General features: G+C 45.7%; 1 protein-coding gene across 1 annotated transcript in view; it reads right to left on the minus strand.

Moving 5' to 3' along the window:
* Positions 1-53: 53 nt before the first annotated feature.
* Positions 54-19,500, minus strand: part of LOC137435433 (DNA topoisomerase I, mitochondrial-like) — an 85,321-nt gene continuing 65,874 nt past the window's right edge. The window contains exons 14-16 of the mRNA XM_068129211.2: positions 17,917-18,008; positions 17,649-17,798; positions 54-254 (exon numbers count right to left, since the gene is read on the minus strand). Coding sequence (XP_067985312.2) covers positions 152-254; positions 17,649-17,798; positions 17,917-18,008 — 345 coding nt within the window. The 3' untranslated portion in view covers positions 54-151. The remainder of the gene's footprint in view (positions 255-17,648; positions 17,799-17,916; positions 18,009-19,500) is intronic.

Consider the following 19,500-nt stretch of genomic DNA (forward strand, 5'->3'; position numbering starts at 1 on the left):
AATTGAATTTAACCAATTAAACACAATGCAAAATATTTTTCACAGCCAAGTGCTGTAGAGCTGGAGTAACGGGTTGTTAGAGATGGGTCATCAAAAAATTGTGAATTGGGAAGGAGGTGGGGGTGGAGGGGTGGAGGGGTGGGGGATGATCTCAAAACTCGAAATCCTCCTCGGTCATGGCGATTGCCCAAGCAAACTTGTCGCGTTGTGTCTTGTTGTAGATTTTCTCGATTGGCACTCCCCATTTCTTGCACCTACAAAAGGGAATACAGTATATTGATCAAATACACTGGATTTGGAAAGTTGCACATGGGAAAAGGCTGTTTAGCCGAGCTTGCACACACCAGTGTGGCATCCTATTCGCTTGCACAACATCCACAACTTGGTTAACCTACACTTGTACCGCAAAATGTCGTGGGACGCCCCTGTACAGTTTTGACAATTGTCCACAAATGGAAACTAGAACCACCGCCCACATTATTACATCATTATAATACTTCTACCAAGTTTGCTTTAAATCCATTCAGCTGCTCTCAAGTTATCACATGTTTACCTGATATGACCTCTGACCCTCAAAATGTAATCAGTTAATCTTTTCATCATTATACTGTTATGAATGTTGGGGTAGGGCATATATAGATCCAGGTAGATCTGCATCGGTATTATGCTCGGCTGTCGTGATAGGGAACCCCACATGTAATAAGTTTGTTTAAGCGGTTTGTTCGGATTAAGTGTATCTTTGTGGTCATACGAGGATGGCTTTGTGATAAGTAGAATAGGGATTAAGCTAATTCCCCGGTGTGTCAAACCTGTGATCATCCATTTGTCCCGTATGGCAACACACAGACACGTAGATTAGGAATCCATTCCCATTAGCACACACATTAATGAATCCCCCTCCGCCACAATAACAATGGAACTGACAGGAAGAACAGTCAGGAAGCGGCTGAGCATTGCGCATCATGGCGATGGAACATTGTTCAGGCAGACAATAGCCACGCCCAGAAGGACTCGTGATTGACCAGGGGGAGAGGCGAGTAAGAAGCAGGCCACCGATTGGCAGAGTAGGAAGAGACGAGCTGATTTGCCACCGACCGATGGCATGAGGGAAGGAGCACGAACCACTCGGCCAATGGGAAAGAGGGCTGACGTCACGAAACGGGCGGTAAAACGACTCGCTCGCCGGCATTTTGCTCTCTCCCTTTGCTCTCTTGTTCCGGACCCCCCTCCTGTGCTGAACCTTCCCTTGCCTTCGGACTTTGGTGGAGGAACAAGGAGTTCAAAAGACGGCAGAGAGACTAAGCACTGACGATTCTCCTTCCCTGCGTTCACGTGCGAACGAGCGCACGAACGAGGCTTGCCGCTGGAGCATGACGAGCCAGGGCGAGCGGGTGGCTGTGGGCCTAGCGGAGCGCGAACAACGACGCGTCGAGGCCTGGTGAACGGGGGCGCGTCGAGGCCTGCTTCGCGCCAACCGGAGCCGCGTTGGGCAGTGCTCAAGCTTGACGATTCCTGACTGCAGACAGAGATAAGCCACACCACACAGAATACAACGCTTATTTTCATTGATTTTCCCTTCGTCCATATGAAACGTGAGGTGTGTGGGATCCCAACTTAGATATTAGTTTTTATTGTCGCGTTTCCTTGTCCTGGCATTCGTTGTAAATAAGCCCTTTTATTATTTTCCCTGGTTTTTTTTTTTTTTTTTTTTTTTTTTTCCGTGGTGTGGTGCTGACCGGGCCGACGTGGTGTGGTGCTGACTGGGCCGACGTGGTGTGGTGCTGACCGGGCCGACGTGGTGTGGTGCTGACCGGGCCGACGTGGTGTGGTGCTGACCGGGCCGACGTGGTGTGGTGCTGACTGGGCCGACGTGGTGTGGTGCTGGCCGGGCCGACGTGGTGTGGTGCTGGCCGGGCCGACGTGGTGTGGTGCTGGCCGGGCCGACGTGGTGTGGTGCTGGCCGGGCCGACGTGGTGTGGTGCTGGCCGGGCCGACGTGGTGTGGTGTGGTGCTGGCCGGGCCGACGTGGTGTGGTGCTGGCCGGGCCCCCACAGCCGTGGTGCTGGCGCCGCCCCCCACCCCCAGGGTTTCCATGTTTTAAACGTTTCCCGGTGTGTACCCTGGTTTAGAATAGGTACACCGTATCCCTGCGTGTCGTAAGAGGCGACTAAGAGGATTGGCGTCAGGAGGGCATCTGGCCATAAAAACATTGCCTCAAAAAGAGAACCATGACAATTACAGCTGCATGTGGGCGGGGTGCAGCCCGGGGTGGAGATCGGTTTCTGGGGTTTGGGGCGTGGAGTGTGGGGACAATGGCGGGGAGGTTGGGAGAGGTGGTGGAGGTATTGGTCGGAAGAACAGTGGACATGTGTTGTGTGTGGGAGACGGGATGAAAGGGAAGTGGGTGGGGGTGGTGGGGGGTGGGCAGAGACAGAAATACAAGTTTGTGTGGCAAGGGTGCCCGGAGGGCGTGGGTGGTGTTGGTGTCCTGTTTTCTGGGGAGTTTGTGTACAGTGTGGTGAGTGTGACTGGAGAGGGTGGTGGGTTGATGATGGTGAGGGTGATGGTGATGGTTGGAGGGCTCTTGGTGGGCGTCATCTCGGGATATGCTCCGCGGGTTGGTCGGAGCGATGAGGAGAGGGACGGGTTCTGGTGTGCGATGGGGAGGCTGATGGAAAACGTGGAGGATGGTGGGGTTGTTGTGGTAGAAGACTTGGGTGGACATGTGGGAAGGAGTGTGGATGGCTTTGGGGTAGTTCATGGGGGTTGCGGATGTGGTGTGGGAGGTGGAGAAGGTGGAAGGATTTTGGAGTTTGCTGGTGGAGCTAATTTGTTGATTTGTGATGCTCAGTTCCAGGGAGAGGATAGCAAGCTTGTTATGTACACGTCGGGTGGGTCGACAACAACCGTTGACTGCCTGGTGGTGCGTGGGCGAGATGGGGGGCACCTCCGGGACACAGGGGTGATCCCGGGCGAGGAGGCTGTTTCACAGCACCACTTGGTTGTCTGCGACGTGGGAGTGGGGGTGCGGGGGGAGCTCGGCGGGTGGGGTGCCAACCGAGGGTGAGGGTGTGGAGGTTGAAAGAGGTGACAGTAAGGGAGGCATTAAAAGAGAGGCTGAGTAGGGTAGAGGATGATGTGGTTGAGCTTGAAAGTGGTTGGATGTCAATGAAAGATAGCCTCGATTCAGTATACAAAAAAAAAAAAAAAAGAAGTCTGTTGGGAGCCGTTGGTGAGGTATGTGGATGGACAAAAGGACCACCGAGGCACTCGGAAAACATGGTGGTGGGATGATGAAGTTGGAAAGAGGATTGACGAGAAGAGGAAGAAGTTCAAGGAGTGGCAGAAGGCGAAGGGTACGGGAGCAGAAAAAGCAGAGCATGAAAGTTATAAGGCAGCCAAGAAGGCTAAAAAGAAAGGTAGTAAAGGCGCAGGAGGGCATGTCGGAAAATGTTCGGAGAACGCTTGGATTCAGAAGACGGTCAGAGAGCGGTATTCAGGATTGCAAAGCAGATAGCGAAAGAGGTGTGATGTGATGGGGGTGAGTTGCTTGAAGGATGAAGTGGGACAAATCGTTGTGGACCCAGATGGAATGAAAGGAAGATGGAAAAGATGTATGGAAATGCTGTTGAATACAGAGAATGAATGGGATGGCAACATAGAGAGTAATCCAGTTTTAGGTTAATACACAGCTCTCGCAGCAATAAAAGCAATGAAGAGTAGAAAAGCGGGAGGGCCGACGGGAGTTGTGGGAGATATGTTGAAGGCAGCAGGAAGTTGGGGTGTGAAGAGAATGACAGAGATCTGCAATCTGGTGGTTAAAGGCCGCATTCCAGTGGATTGGAAACCGAGTACCTTCGTCCCTCTATACAAGGGGAAAGGTGACCCTCTGGAGTGTGGCTCGTACCGAGCGATAAAGTTATTGGAGCATGGAATGAAGGTATTGGAAAGGGTGTTGGAGAGGAGGATAAGGAAGAAGGTGTACAACAACAACAACAACAACATGCATTTTAAAGGCCATTTTCCCTGCTAGAGCGGGGGTTAGCCTTGCGGTCCCCATGACAATCTTCTCCATTTTGCCCTATTTTCTGCATCTCTCCTTGTTAACCCCCTTGCCCGCATTTCTTCTTCCACCATCTTTAGCCAAGTCTTTCTCGGTCTTCCCCGTCTTCTACTTCCTTCTACATTCATTTCCATCACTCTTCTCAACCAGTCACTTTCATCCTTCCTCAACACATGACCAAACCATCTCAACCTGTTCCTCTTCACAGCATCAATCACAGGCTCTATTCCCATCTTTCGCAATTCATCATTTGTCTTCCTCTCTCTCAACGATACTCCGCACATCCGTCGAACCATTCGCATTTCCACCCTTTCCAACCTTCGTTGCTGCTCTACGTTCATTACCCATGTCTCGCTCCCATAAATCATAACACTTCTCACACATGCAGCATACACCTTTCCCTTCAGCTTCAACGACACTCCCCTCATCATCAGCACGCCACTCAATTCCCGAAACTTCTTCCATGCACATCTCACTCGAGCAACCGTTGCCGAGTCCGATCCACCTTCTCCATTCAGCATGTCTCCGAGGTAGCAAAATGGAAGGTGTAGATAAGGAAGAAGGTGTAGATCGACGAAATGCAGTTTGGATTTATGCCAGGAAGAATGACAGACGCGCTCTTTATTGTGAGGCTGTTGCAGGAGAAGTACATGGAGAAGAGGAAGAAGTTGTTTCTTGGGTTTGTTGATCTGGAGAAAGCATTCACTTTGGGTTCCACGCGAAGTAGTGACATGGGCATTGAGGAAGTCAGGAGTGAAGGAATGGTTGATCAGAGTAGTGATGGCAATGTACAAAAGAGTGCACACAGCTGCAAGGATGAAGGACGGGAACAGTGGTGAGTTTGAGGTGAAGGTGGGAGTGCATCAGGGGTCGGTACTAAGTCCACTACTATTTGTAGCTGTGATGGAGGTGCTGGCTCAGAACGTAAAGGAGGGTTTACCGTGGGAGTTGTTGTATGCAGATGATCTGGTGTTGATTGCGGAAAGTATGGATGGACTGAAGGAAAAGATGAACAAGTGGAAGGAGTGTATGGAGACAAAAGGTCTGAAGGTGAATATCGGAAAGACGAAGGTGATGGCAAGTGGTGGAGCATGTGGTGGGGTGGAAAGAACTGGGAAGTGGCCATGTGCTGTGTCCAGGAAGGGTGTCGGAGTGAACTCCATTCAATGTACGGTGTGCGCTGGGTGGGTTCATCAAGAGTGCGGTGGTCTGGGAGGGGTCGTTGGCCAGTGTGGCAGCTGCATTCGGGTGTGGGGTGTGCGCGGAGGGAGCTGCGGGTGGGGGGGGGGGGGGGGGGGGGGAAGAGGTAAAAAAACAAAACAAAAAAAAAACATGGACACAGCTAGGACTTCCAGGAAAGAAGTCTGTATTTCAGAAAAGTGGATCTGGGGTGAATTAACAGGGGTAGAAGAGATCAAGGTTTTGGATGGGGGAAGATAGGAAATGGTGGTGAACAGCTGTTTTAAAGACCTGGAAGGAGGAGTGTGATTGAAGAGAGTGAGAGGGTTTATTCCAGAGGCGGGAGAAAATAGGAATGAAAGCGTGAAGGTGAGCAGCTTGGGTACAGGTGGGTCACATTTACCCAGAACAACAGGAGGTACGATGGTGTATGACTGTGGCAGGTGTGCATCTGTTGTTGATGTGTCATCTGGGTTTACCCGTTGAACTCCACGGCTATCGCTATTTGGGTGCTGGAAAAGTGAAATGCCAGTGCCATGGAAGGAGTCGTGGGCACTTGTTGAACTGGGGTTATGATCAATGTTATCCACTGCCCCAGTTGTGAAGAGGTCACTTTTTAGCTCAGGGGGGCAAACTGTACCCTCATTTTGGAAGAAACGGCAGATTCTGTTCCCCAAGTCCGTGGAGATGCTAAGCACCCTGTCATAGGAGATCGAGAGACCCAGGTTGAACATAGTATCAACCAGGTCTCTTTTTCGAGTCTTTGTGTGGATAAGGGTGCCCAGGTACACAGGCAGGGGAGTCTCCCGATTGTGACTGTGCCTCGTGGACGTGGTAGTACTGCTACTCTCTCTGCGGCGTGAGTAACTGTTGAACATAAGGAGTTGTGAGATTGTGAGAGTAGGTGTTGATACCGACGAGTGGCTTGACTGCTCTTGGATGTTAGGACCATTCAAGATCATAGAAACTAGTGATACAAGCGAATTAGGTACCGAATGTTCTTGGCAGTGGGCTTCAAATGAACCACTAAATGTTGAGTTCATTTTCAACATGTCTCTACGAACTATATTTGCGGCTCTAGCAAGACAAACTCCATCACTGTCAGTGTCGTGATCACATGCCTTCTGAAGGGCTGAGCCAACATCCTGGTTGAAAGCAAGCAGAATATCTCGACCGGACATGTGCTCCTCTAGGTCTGGAAAATATGTCATGATTCGATCTTTGAGTTTGGTGGAGTGGACACGCCTGGTCAAGACTGTTCCAAGCTGTTCCAGCCTGGTGGTGTATAGTCTTGCTAGGTCTACCAGCTTGAACACTGGTGTCACAAGAGCATCTGTGCGGGCATCATCGATGTAGGACACTAGCTCTCCAAGTGCTATACCGTGATTGATATCATCTTGTTCATTCAGTGTTGTGCTTGTGGCCCTTGCTTTGTTATAAAGTGACACCAGACACTTCACGTGGTACTGTGCATCTTGTGCTATAAGGTCACCTGCACTCAGTTTAGCAAGAAGTGCCTGATCTCCTAGTTTCAGGGCAGCTGTCCTGACATGTTTATCGAGGTCGAAGGTGGAAGCTTTTCGCAGAGAATTAGTACCCGCTGGTTTGTCACAAAAGAAACACTTTTCAGGCTGTGGCTGTGTGTGGTCTACATGTACTCTGTGACGGGTGTACTTTCTTGAGACACTTGCGGTTTCTTCACTAGACGTTTCTCTTTTTTGTGCCCGATGCAGTTCAGTTTTGTTGTATTTCAGTCTGCATGAATCATGCCACTTAGCCTTGTGGCTCTGGAAGGTTGACTGGATACCTTCACCATCGTCCAGGCGGGACAGTTCTAGAGATTTTGGCAGGCAGCCCATCTGGCTGAAGGTGAGGAGATAATCTGCAAGAGTTTGGTATCCGGACCCTGTGGTTCGCTTGGAATCAGCTGGACAGGCAAGGGCCTCATCGGTGACCTCCTGACATAACACACACTTCTCCCAATCTGTCAGATAAGGCATGTTTGTTCCAGATGTACTAGGGCTTTGGGGGTCTAATAGCTTGAAATTTTTGTTGGCCATTGTCAATTAAGCATTATCCACCACCACCATCCAATCAATATACAAATTGGGAACCAAATCTAGGTAGCTACTACAGTCAATGAGCGAAGGTGCAGTGCAGTCGAGTTATCATCTGAAAAAGAAATACATACATTATTATCATAAATATAGTAATTCGCTTTCGTAACTTTTCACTAGCCTTGCATTGTTCCTTATAGTCACCTAGTCTATGATAGGAAAGTTCATAAAGCTACATCAAAGTTGTTCATATAAAGGTATTGAACCAAAATTACACCCAGGAGAAATCAGATAGTCATGCAAAGTTAAATAATTAAACCGCTAGACCAGTCCTGTCTATTGCAATGGTAAACCATTTGTTCTGCCCCTTATAGGCCACCGTAGATTCCAATTTTGAACCCAGTATGAAGGTATTGCATAGCATGTACATGACAATTTATAATATGCTCATTACATTGTGTTTCAATAGCAGCACAAATGACAAGTCTGAAATAATAGGTAAATATGTCCTTCTTAGCCGCCATTTTGTAAAATGGCCGCCATTTTGGGCCAAGGAGAAATCTGGAATGCCCCTACATCCAAATTTCACTGTAAGGGTATGCCCTAACTGTGTGCCAAGTTTCATGCTTGTATCATCAAAGGCTCAATTCTACCACAATTCTTCACATATCTGCCGGACTATAGGCAGTTTATTTCGATGCAAGTGTGCATATGTGATGGCCATCAAAATATGTGATGTGATGTGATGGCCTCTCGGCCATCAAACCTACTGCCATATAATGTGATGTAAATAATATGAGCAATAAAATAAACCATAACATAATCTATATAGCTCACTGGTTCGGTTTGTACTTTATCGTTCCTGTATACGAGTTGTGCTGAGACACCCAGTAATAAAGGGATTTTCAGCTGAACAAAAAATAACGTACAAATCGGTACGAGGAAGTGGAGAATGCAAAGCGAAACAAAATGGAAACCAGCAGTAAGGGGGATGGAGTTTTTGTACAAACCCAACTCAAGTTTACCGCACTCGCACCATTAATGTGAGTGTTCACAAAAAATGTGTTGAGCAATTGGCCGGGTTGGCAGACCCGATAATTGCAAAGCTCAACATAATCTTACCATAATTCACCAAATGTCTGGCCAGTGATGGTTGTCCTTCTGGAAGTTTCTCCCATCTTCACACAGGATCTCTGGAGCTCAGCCAGTGACCATCGGGTTCTTGGTCACCTCTCTTACCAAGGCCCTTCTCCTCCGATTGCTCAGTTTGGCCAGGCGGCCAGCTCTAGGAAGATTCCTGGTTGTTCCAAACTTCTTCCATTTAAGAATTATGGAGGCCACTGTGCTCTTGGGAACCTTCAATGCAGCAGAAATTTTTTTTGCAAGCTTCCCCAGATCTGTGCCTCGACACAATCCTGTCTCTGAGCTCCACAGGCAGTTCCTTCGACCTCATGGCTTGGGTTTTGCTCTGATATGCATTGTCAGCTGTGAGACCTTATATAGACAGGTGTGTGCCTTTCCAAATCATGTCCAATCAATTGAATTTACCACAGGTGGACTCCAATCAAGGTGCAGAAACATCTCAAAGATGATCAAGAGAAATGGGAGGCACCTGAGCTAAATTTCAAGTGTCATAGCAAAGGGTCTGAATACTTATGTCAATGTGATATTTCAGTTTTTTCTTTTCAATAAATTAGCAAAACTTTCTAAAATCCTATTTTCTCTTTGTCATTATGGGGTATTGAGTGTAGATTGATGAGTGAAAAAATGAATTTAAACGATTTCAGCATAAGGCTGCAACATAACAAAATGTGAAAAAAGTGAAGGGGTCTGAATACTTTCTGAATGCACTGTATATAAAAAATATATAAATAAAATAAAACCTTTTTTTGCATTTATGGATGATATTTTCTTTATTTGCCAATACAGTATATCATTTCACTTCAATGTTTTCCAATTTCAAACCAGCTGACCATAAAACCACAGGTTGGCCAGCTGCGAAGCAAGGCATACCAAGTAGGTATTATGTATGCGTGGCAATTTCAATCAAGCTAAAGGTTTAGCACAAGGTCTGGTGTCATACACATTGGATGCAAGATGCTCGAGGATATTTTATTAATCTTTCTTGATCTGGGTGTTTTTTTGTTTTATGGCCTCCCCCGACAGGTCTTGCAAGTTTAAAAAGTCATTTTCAAAAAGCATTTAAAGTTGTATGAAAGTAAAAACCCTTCTCCTTATCTCCCCTAATCCTCTTCTTCTTTGTATAACTGTAAAAATGTCGATAAAGTTGGATGGCCCCTGTATATGCATCACAGCATAGCACCATTCTCAGTGGGAGGGGTTATGCCAAGTGATATTTTAGGGAATTAATCAGTCTGTAATTCTGGGAAGAATTAACCAATCCATAAGGATGGGATCTTCACTGGATGAAAAAACTCCCAAAATGGAGTGCTGGGGTACACAAGCTGTGGAGGTTGAACAAGTGAATCCAGACTCCAGAGCACACAGGTGGACATCTACAGAGGAGAATGTTGCCAGCTTGAACCGGTACAAGTTATATCTGTGAGAGTAACCGGTTCTCCAGCAAACCAGCCAGTGAAACAAAATGTTTCTTTTGTGACAAAATTTAAATAGGAGACGCTTCCCAAAATTCACAATTATGGCATGGACATGTGTATTCGCAGGTTTGCTCTGCAGTTACATTCATTCAATTCCCCAGCTTGGTGCCAGATATCTTGTAGCACAAGTACTATCTGTGCTCAATGTATTGTGATGTTAAATGAGGCATGACAAATGATCAGATTGACACACAAGCACGACCATTATGAAATCCACGATTGTAGCCATAATAGGGTTGTTCTGGGAATATCCCTTCCTGAAAATAGTTCCAGTACGAATCCAGATCCAGCATATCAGTGGGATACAAAACGTAAACTGTTCAGCATGGCAGAGATATGCACTCCACCAAATGCCGCTTTAGTATTGTAACAGTCATGGGTCTTCAAGATGGACACGCCGCCGAACAAGGAATGAAAGGTCTCGACATTGTGGCAGATAATTTGGGTGCAAATTTGGTACGTTTTCAGTCTGCAGATTGAACAAAAAACTTGAGCAAAATGTGCATGAGGACAGAATAACATCAGGGAGTGTTGCAGAATGTATGGGGCGGGTGAGCTAGGGCTTCGGCATGAACACTGGCAGGGAAGACACCTTCCGAAACACAATCTCGTTAATTACAGCAATGACAACACTCTTATTCTAAAATACACTAGAAACCAATTCTAATCTATCCCCATTTCCCACAATTCCATCCTGCACTTTGGATGTATTCCACAGGGACCTTTAATGTTCACAGCCCAAATTCAGATAGGACAGTTGACTTTACACATTCATCCAAAGGACAGCCGACTCTGATACAGCTCCACCAATCCGGTACCACATCAAAATGGAAGTTGTGAGTTTAAGCTTGATCCTGTCAAGATAAAGCCCAGAGTAGACAGTCGAATTCCCATTGCCAACTGTCAAAATTGCTCAAAAGTAGTGACAATGGAATGCTGGTTTTGCTATACAGTACTTGGCGATTGCTAAAAAAAAGTCAAGCTGCCAAGTACGGAGCCATTGTTCAAACCCCAAATATTTTGTGAATGTTTGTCTTTGAGAGTTGATGACAAACCTTAAACTTCTCTATTCTCAGAATGCTGTTGATGTTACTTCCTGATTATCATACATTATTATTAGACAAGAGATTTCCTTCCCTATTTTTCATTTCATGGCCAGAAAATCTGCCTCACAAGGGCTTCTAGCAAATTAACAATTTGTGTCCACGTTTACAAGCGTGGACTGACTGGATAGCTCAGAGGGAGTGTATTCACTTTTGAGCATTCTGATGAAGGTAATTGCTAAATCCAACAAAGGACTAGCAATCAGTGTTGGTGCCACAAGAGTATAAAAATAAAACAAAAGAATAAAACAAATTAGGTTATCCGCTGTGAAAACTTTAGAAACACTGACGTTTCAGGACTTGTCCTTCCTTTGAAATACACAATGTGGAAAAGAAAGGAAATTTCTAGAATTAACCACTTCGTGACATCACTGAGCTTATAAACTAGAGATAAAACAAACCTTCAACTGATGTTTGAGTTGGTGCTTCGTAAATATATGGTCAAGAGTAAATCAATACATACACAAAATTATTTTCTTCAAACAACACACCACTCACAACCTCAGGCTGCAGGAACAGTTGTGGGTGACCTGACCTAGATAACAGAACCCTTCCAGAGACAATGGCATAACAGCATCAATTTACATCCATCAAAACTTCAATGTACAGTATATCATTCTATTGCAACAGCTTCCGAGCACAAATTTGGAAGCAGCAAGCTCTAGGCCAGCGTTTCTCAACCGGGGGCCATGGGCCTTCGACCGGGGGGCCACGAGCGGATGCCGAAAAACTGTGATTCAGAATGCAGAAGCTTGTAATGTACAATTAAGGTGACGAGTCTCCGGTCATAGTGTCAAAGTAAAAAGGGTAGATGAGTTTAACCTTCTCTAAAAAAGGGTAGATGAGTTTCTCTCCATCTCTTTCTGCTTCTTTACATCTCTACTTCCTTTCTTCTCCTTCCCTCCAGAGCACTTTTCTAAACCTAATTTTCAACCTTACTGTATTACCGTTACAAAAGTAATTAATTCGTATTTGCAATTTTTTTCTCAGATGTCGAAGGCTCGAAAATGGAATGACAGCTATGTCAAGTTTGGATTCACGAATGTCAGTCGAGATGGCGTGGACTGCACGCAATGTCTGCACTGCTCGGTCGTGATGTCAAATGCGTCACTACGTCCTTCCAAACTTTCAAACCATCGCGACAAGATGCATCCCGGAAGGAAGGAAGATAATATCGACGCTCTGTCTGCGAAACGATCACGATATGACCGTGAAGCGACACTTCCCAAATTTGGATTCCGGCCAGAAGAAAAACCTGCTCTTCAATCCAGCTACGAAGTGGCATACCGAATTGCGAAGTGCAAGAAGCCGCACACTATTGCTGAGGACCTTATCAAGCCATGTACAGAGAAAATGGTGGAATTGATGATCGGACCAGAGGCGAAAAAGAAGATCCAGCAAGTTTCGCTCTCTAATGACACGATCCGACGACGGATTGACGACATGGCTGCTGATGTGTGCCGTCAAGTTTGCTCCGAAATCAAACAAAGCACGCTCCAGGCTAGCCTTCAATTAGACGAGTCTACCGACACCGCCCTGGAGAGCCAGTTGATCGCCTTCGCTCGCTACGAGAGAAAGGGAAAGATGAAGGAAGAGTTCTTGTTCTGCAATACCCTACCAACCACAACGACAGCGGCAGATATCAAAGCTATTGTGGACTCTTTTTTTGAAGCTAACGGACTCGGTTGGCAGAATTTCAAGCACATTTGTACTGATGGTGCCCCAGCGATGGTCGGCGTCAGAGGAGGGTTCGTCACGCTTGTGAAGAACGAATGGCCCCATGTGACGTCCTCCCACTGTTCGCTACACCGATACGCTCTTGCGTCAAAGACTCTTCCGCCTCGTTTGCTGGAAGTCATGGACGTCGCGGTCAAAGTGATCAACTTCACTCGTGCGAAGGCCAAAAATCATCGGCTCTTCAAACTACTGGCCAACGAAATGGGAGCGGAACATGTTGGACTTCTGTTCCACACCAAAGTCCGTTGGCTATCGAGGGGGAAATGCCTCTCTCGGCTGTATGAACTCCGGGTTGAGGTGGAAATCTTCCTGCGAGACAACGAAAACAACCTCCATGTCCACTTCGACAATGAAGAGTTCGTCATGATGCTCGCCTACCTGGCCGATATATTCGGCCAACTCAACGAAATGAACCAGTCCTTGCAAGGCCGTGATGTGACAGTCAGTGACGTTCAAGACAAGCTTGCCGGACTGTCTGCTAGAATGGAAGTCTGGCAGGCACGAATCAAGGCCGGGTCCACTGCCTCGTTTCCTTTCTTGGACGAGCACCTGCAGACGCAGAGGATTGAGCTTCCCGTCGGCATCAAAGATTGCATCACTAGACATCTCGACAATCTCTCCGCTGAGTTCAAATCGTATTTCGACGATACACCGTTGGATGTTCCGTGGCACAAAGACCCGTTCAACGCCAAAATTGAACCTACTGAAGACGAAGCAGAGGAGCTGGCAGAGTTGAAGGTTTCAAAAGCAATGAAGCTGGTCTTCAGTAACAAAGAAGACCTCTCCACCTTCTGGTTGTCTGTTCAGGATGCGTATCCACTACTCAGCAAGAAGGCATCCGTAATGCTCATTCAATTCGCCACAACATATCTTTGCGAATCTGGATTTTCTGACCTTGCGACCATTAAAACGAAGTCCAGAAACCGTCTTGACGTTGGGAACGATATTCGCCTTGCTGTGTCCAAGACGGAGCCGGACATAAGAGGCCTCGTCAGACAAGCCCAACAGCAAGTGTCTCATTGATTGTATTGCTTAGAAAAATGTTTACTTTGATTTATCTTTTAAGACTGAGTAAATAAATTTCATAAAACGAAATCTGCATCTTTTATTGAAGGGCAGGGGGCCACGAATGTTAAGCGACTCGGTAGGGGGGCCATGGGCCATCAAAGGTTGAGAAACGCTGCTCTAGGCGATTCAGGAACAAGCAGACTTGGCCTATTTTTCCTTCCCTTCAGAGCAGAGTTGGAATCCCCAGTTGAAATCCCATGGACTATATATGCCAGATTTTCATAGTCCAGTAACATCTATAGTCTATACAATACACAGCTTTTGAAATGATGTATGAATGCTAAATGAGGCCTTTTTGTGCATGTGCAGTTTTTATTTTTATTTTATTTTTTTGTATACTGAATCGAGGCTCGTGAAAGAGCTGACATTTACTTCACAAACAAATCAACCAGACAAACAAAATATATAAAAAGAGGGAGCGGAAGACAAGAGAAGGGGAAGCACACAAACACTTGAGAGCACACAACATTTAAGAGCAGGGAGATGTGTGGGAGGGAGAGGGCTTGGGGGGAGGAGGCGTGGGAACGGGGGAGGGGGAAGTATAAAACACAAGCACACCAAGGACTTCCAGGACAGAAGTTGGTATTTCAAAAAAGTGGAATTGGGGTGAAATTAGTGGGGATAGAAATGATCAAGGTTTTGGATGGGGGAAGATAAGAGATGGTGGTGAACAGCTGTTTTAAAGACCTGGAGTGGGATTGCAGAGAGTGAGGGAGTTTGTTCCAGAGGTGGGAGAAAAGAGGAATGAAGGAGTGAAGGTGAGCAGAGAGTCTTGATTTTGGCAGTTTAACCATAAGAGGGTTGCAGGCAGATTTTGTGCGACCTGCAGGAATATTTGCGGGACAGAGCCCAGAGAGAGCTTGGGGGGCAAGGCCAGAGAGGAGTCGGTAGAAGACGGAAAGACCACCAACCTGCCTGCGGTGAGTGAGTGAGTGAGTGAGAGGCCCTTGGAGTTAGCTTCATCGCGGGAGATTCCAATGATTCTGAATGCTTTGGTTTCAACAGCGTGAAGACGAGCTAGGTGTGAGGCAGGAGCACCAGCCGAGAGGGGAGAGCAGTATTTCATTGAGCTGCGGATGAAAGCCTTGTATGTGGTGAGGAGCTCAGATGTGCCAAGGAAGGACTTCGCACGACGGAGGATGCCCAGTCGGCGACTGGCTTTGGAGGCCAGATTTGAAATGTGGTTTTCCCAGGAAAGATCATGGCAGATAGTGAGACCCAAAAGCTTGAGTGACAGAACTTCTTGGAGAGGATTATTCAGAAAGTGGATGGGAGGGTTGTCCAGTCGGTCTTTTCGGAGACATCGTAAGAGTGTGAGATTTGTCAGAATTGAAAGACATGTTCCACTTATTTGCCCAGTCTGATTTTGTCCAGGTCTGCAGAGTGAGGAGGCTGCAGACTGCCGATCTGAGGGATGAAGAATGGAGCGACAGAGAGTAGAGTCATCAGCAAAGAGATAGAGAGGATTTTCAAGAGAGTCAGAGAGATCATTGATGAAGACCAGAAAAGGCACAGGGCCCAGAACACTGCCTTGGGGAACTCCAGCCTAAACAGGAAGAGGAGATGAGAGAAACCCATTCAGGGCCACACGTCGACTACGACTGGAGAGGAAGTCCGCCAGCCATGCGTGGAGATTTCCATGGATACCAAAAGAGGAGAGTTTGGTGAGCAGAGCGGGGTGCCAGACCGTATCGAAGGCACGTGAGATGTCAAGGGAGACAGCTCTAATTTCCTGTTTGGCATTGAGGATCTCCATCCATTGTTGAGAAAGCAGAAGCAGCATGTCCAGAGTAGAGTGACCACGTCTGAAACCAAATTGATCAGAGATCAAGCCATTGGAGAAGAGGAAATATTTCATATCTGAAGCAATGATGGATTCCGTGACTTTGCTGATAATTGGGAGAAGGCTGATTGGTCTGTAGTTGCTGGGATCTGTTTTTGCACCTTTTTTGTGCAAAGCGGTGATGTTGGCAGATTTCCAAGCAGATGGCAGATGACCTTGAGCAAAAGAGAGGGTGAAGAGAACAGAGAGAGGGAGTGAAAGAGCGGAAGAACAGGATTTTAGGACCCGTGGGCTGGTGCCGTCAGGTCCAGTTGCAGAATCAACGTGTATGCGTTTACACCAATTCAGTTTGGATTGACGGGCACTTTTAACCTGCAGTTGCTAGCATGGAGTCCGTTTTAAAGATCGGCTTTTAAACACAATTTTCAGCATTTAGACGAAAGAGTGGCAATTTCAAAATGGTTGACCACAATTGCTCTGTTCCTGAATGCAAATTGGACTCACGAGAATATAGGAATATAAGAAATATCTGAGTCAGGTTCCTAGCATTTATTCTTAATTCAATTAGCTAGCGGCAAACATGGTTGCAACATGAACACACACATACACACAAACTCCTTTGGTTATAACTCCTTTCACCAATAGATGCAAAAATCTAGTATAATTTATCTTGTAGCCCAGGATCCCCAAAAAACAAAAAAACATTAAATGGCATTCACAGCCCAAACATGTCACACTGATTTATTTATTTTTCTCCCAAATATGATTAATACTAAATATCCTCATTTTTAACTAACTTTGTACATCAACAAGCCCAAGATATGGCATTCCCATTGGTGTTAAGAAGCATGAAGGTTTGGTTAGAAAGCACCCGTCTACAAACCTTAAGGCCTTTCATAGGCCATGGCGTCATGAGCTATCAACTTTTTGGATTATTTGATCAGAAAGTTCTCGAACCCTTTCGTTGTGCAAGGCACACCCCTTTCTCAAAGGTAAGTTGCCAAATATTGTTGGCTTCTTCAAAAGCTTTGTGAGCCATTTCATGGTACGACCCTTATCCCAGACACATGATATATATCTACGCCACCCCAATGGACTTCGTTACTAGGGATTTCTGTGCACGCATGCCGAGCAATCTGTGGCGGATTATGTCGTTTTGAAAGTCTTGTATTAATGGAAACAAATACGAATAAAGTAAAACCTCAATTCAACAGGCATGTTAAATAATAAGGCATGTTAATAGGGGAGAAGGAATGTCCGTTAAATCCAATTGTTATTTTGAATGGTGATAATGCCCAACGATGCATAACAGACATTATTAAACAGTTATACAGCAAATGTATGTAAGAAAACACTCAAATAAGAAATAAACAAAAGAAAACAAGCATTAACTAGAACGACACACGGGAGAGCGCATACCTCCGCCAGGCTGAACAATTTATGTTTTGTATCACACTGATAGGCCGGATCTGGAATCGGACCTGAACCAAAACCTAAATGGCTTGTTCTTGTCACCTAACCAACTCGTCCCCCAAGTTTAGTCATAACTCGTCCACAACTTTTTAAAATATCATGCAATATCGCTTTTCACCCGATCTCTCAATGGTGAACAATCACTTAAAAAATTGAATCATTTTCTCATTCGAATCCATATTCAGATCTTCAGCAAAATCGAATCAATTCTTCCTTGTCACTCACCCAACATGTCCACCTAGTTTCATCGAAATCCGTCCACAACTTTAAGACATCGTGCTACATACATATCGTTCCTGATCAGGAGCAACCAACAAAGAATTCAGGTACAGAGGCAACCATTCTTTTACACTGTTTTAGGAAAATACAGATGAAAAGACTCTTTAAATCATGTGTGCATAAAGCGATCTTTCCAATTTATTTTCGATTTACAAATTAGCCAACAAAGACATATACCAGCCAGCAGCTTTGATGTATGGACAAGCAGGAAATAGATATTATTGCATCATCATGCACAACGAGCTGTTCAGCATCACCGAGCTTACAGCAAAGGGGCATCCCACTTACCAAGCCACGGTGATTCGTGGATCAAGATAGTTGAGCTTGGAGGTGCCGAGAGAAATCTGCTTGTTCTCCTCTCTGTCCGTTGCTTGCACCTCCAGTTTCAAAAGCTGCTCCTCCAAGCGCTCCACCGCTTTCTGCTTGCTCTCAACTGCCCTGCATCCACAAAACGAGGGTCCACTGTGGTCTGTCTTTTTTTGAATTTATTTGGCCGCAACACATGCAACAAAAGAACAATTGGAGCTACACGTAAAAGCAACGATAGTCGACTCACTTGCGGTTCTTTACATCATTGTGCCTGAGATCACACTGGGCCGACTGCAGTTCCTGAACAGCATCTTGCAACTGTGCTTTCTTGTTATCAATCTGGAATAAGAGATTACTGTGCAAATTCAACTTATAAACCAAAGACTATGACGAACCTTCTCAATCACCTATCCACCCTTCATCGATAATAAATACGGCCAGGGAGTTCACGGTGGGGGGAATGCCCCAATTCTCTCTTTGTAAATACTAGGGCATGCCCGTACTATATATATATATCTAAAATTATATCCCCCCCCTCTATTTACATGAAATGGTTTGGTCCAAAGCGAACGGCTTGCGAGTACGGTGACAATCCCCCCCCTCTATTTACATGAAATGGTTTGGTCCAAAGCGAACGGCTTGCGAGTACGGTGACAATCCCCCCCCTCTATTTACATGAAATGGTTTGGTCCAAAGCGAACGGCTTGCGAGTACGGTGACAATCCCCCCCCTCTATTTACATGAAATGGTTTGGTCCAAAGCGAACGGCTTGCGGAGTTTGGTAAAGAAATCGCCATAGCTCGGTAACTACTTGTCCGATTAATATGAAACCTTGAAAAGGCACATCCTCAGGTCCCCAGCAATATACCTGGCAAGTTTCAAGTATATCGGACCCGTGGTTGTCGAGAAACAGCGGTCACAGACAAACATACAAACATACAAACATACACACAGAGATTACTGGAATTATAGATAGATGTGGTATTAAAATATGCTCATACGTTAGGAACCATATATAGGAGGGTGGACACTTAAATTTGAAAATCAAATCATGAAGAACTTCTTTTGCCATAAGGTTCCATACTCATGGGACAACCGTGTGTTTGTGTGCGTGTGTATGTGTGTGTGTGTGTGTGTGTGTGTGTGTGTGTGTGTGTGTGTGTGTGTGTGTGTGTGTGTGTGTGTGTGTCTTTTCAACTTATTTCAACATACAGCTATTTGATCTTAATTTCAACAATATTGAAAGATAAAGGTGATATAATATAACAAATATCATGAAACATTTACATTTTATAGTCCATTGTATAATTTAAATAAACATAAATGCAAATTTCGCATGTGGAAAAAGTAAGTACACCCCTACATTTATCATTACTTCAAATACCTAAAATTAGAATCAGGTGCACCAGCTCAGGTGCAAATGATTAGAACATCGTTAGAGAGGATCTTGGAGGAACCTGTCTTATTTAAACCTCAGACATTTAGTTTGGTTTGCTCTTTGTTGTTGAAGTGTGCGGCGTCACCATGCCTCGATCAAAAGAGCTCTCTGAGGCCTTCAGAAAGAAGGTTATAGATGCCTACTAGTCTGGGAAGGGATTTTAAAAGATCTCCAAGCAATTTGAAATCAATCATTCGACTGTCCGAAAGATCATCTACAAGTGGAGAAGATTCCAAACAACTGCAAACTTGTTCAGGCCAGGCCGCCCTCGCAAGTTCAGCCCGAGAGCAGACTGCAAGATGCTGAAATAAGTCTCAAAGAACCCCAGAATGTCATCACGGGACCTACAGGTAGCTATTGCCACTGTTGATGTCAAAGTGCACGAGTCTACCA

The sequence above is a fragment of the Myxine glutinosa genome, chromosome 9 (assembly GCF_964187855.1).
Source record: "Myxine glutinosa chromosome 9, kmMyxGlut1.1, whole genome shotgun sequence".
Taxonomy (NCBI): Eukaryota; Metazoa; Chordata; class Myxini; order Myxiniformes; family Myxinidae; genus Myxine; species Myxine glutinosa.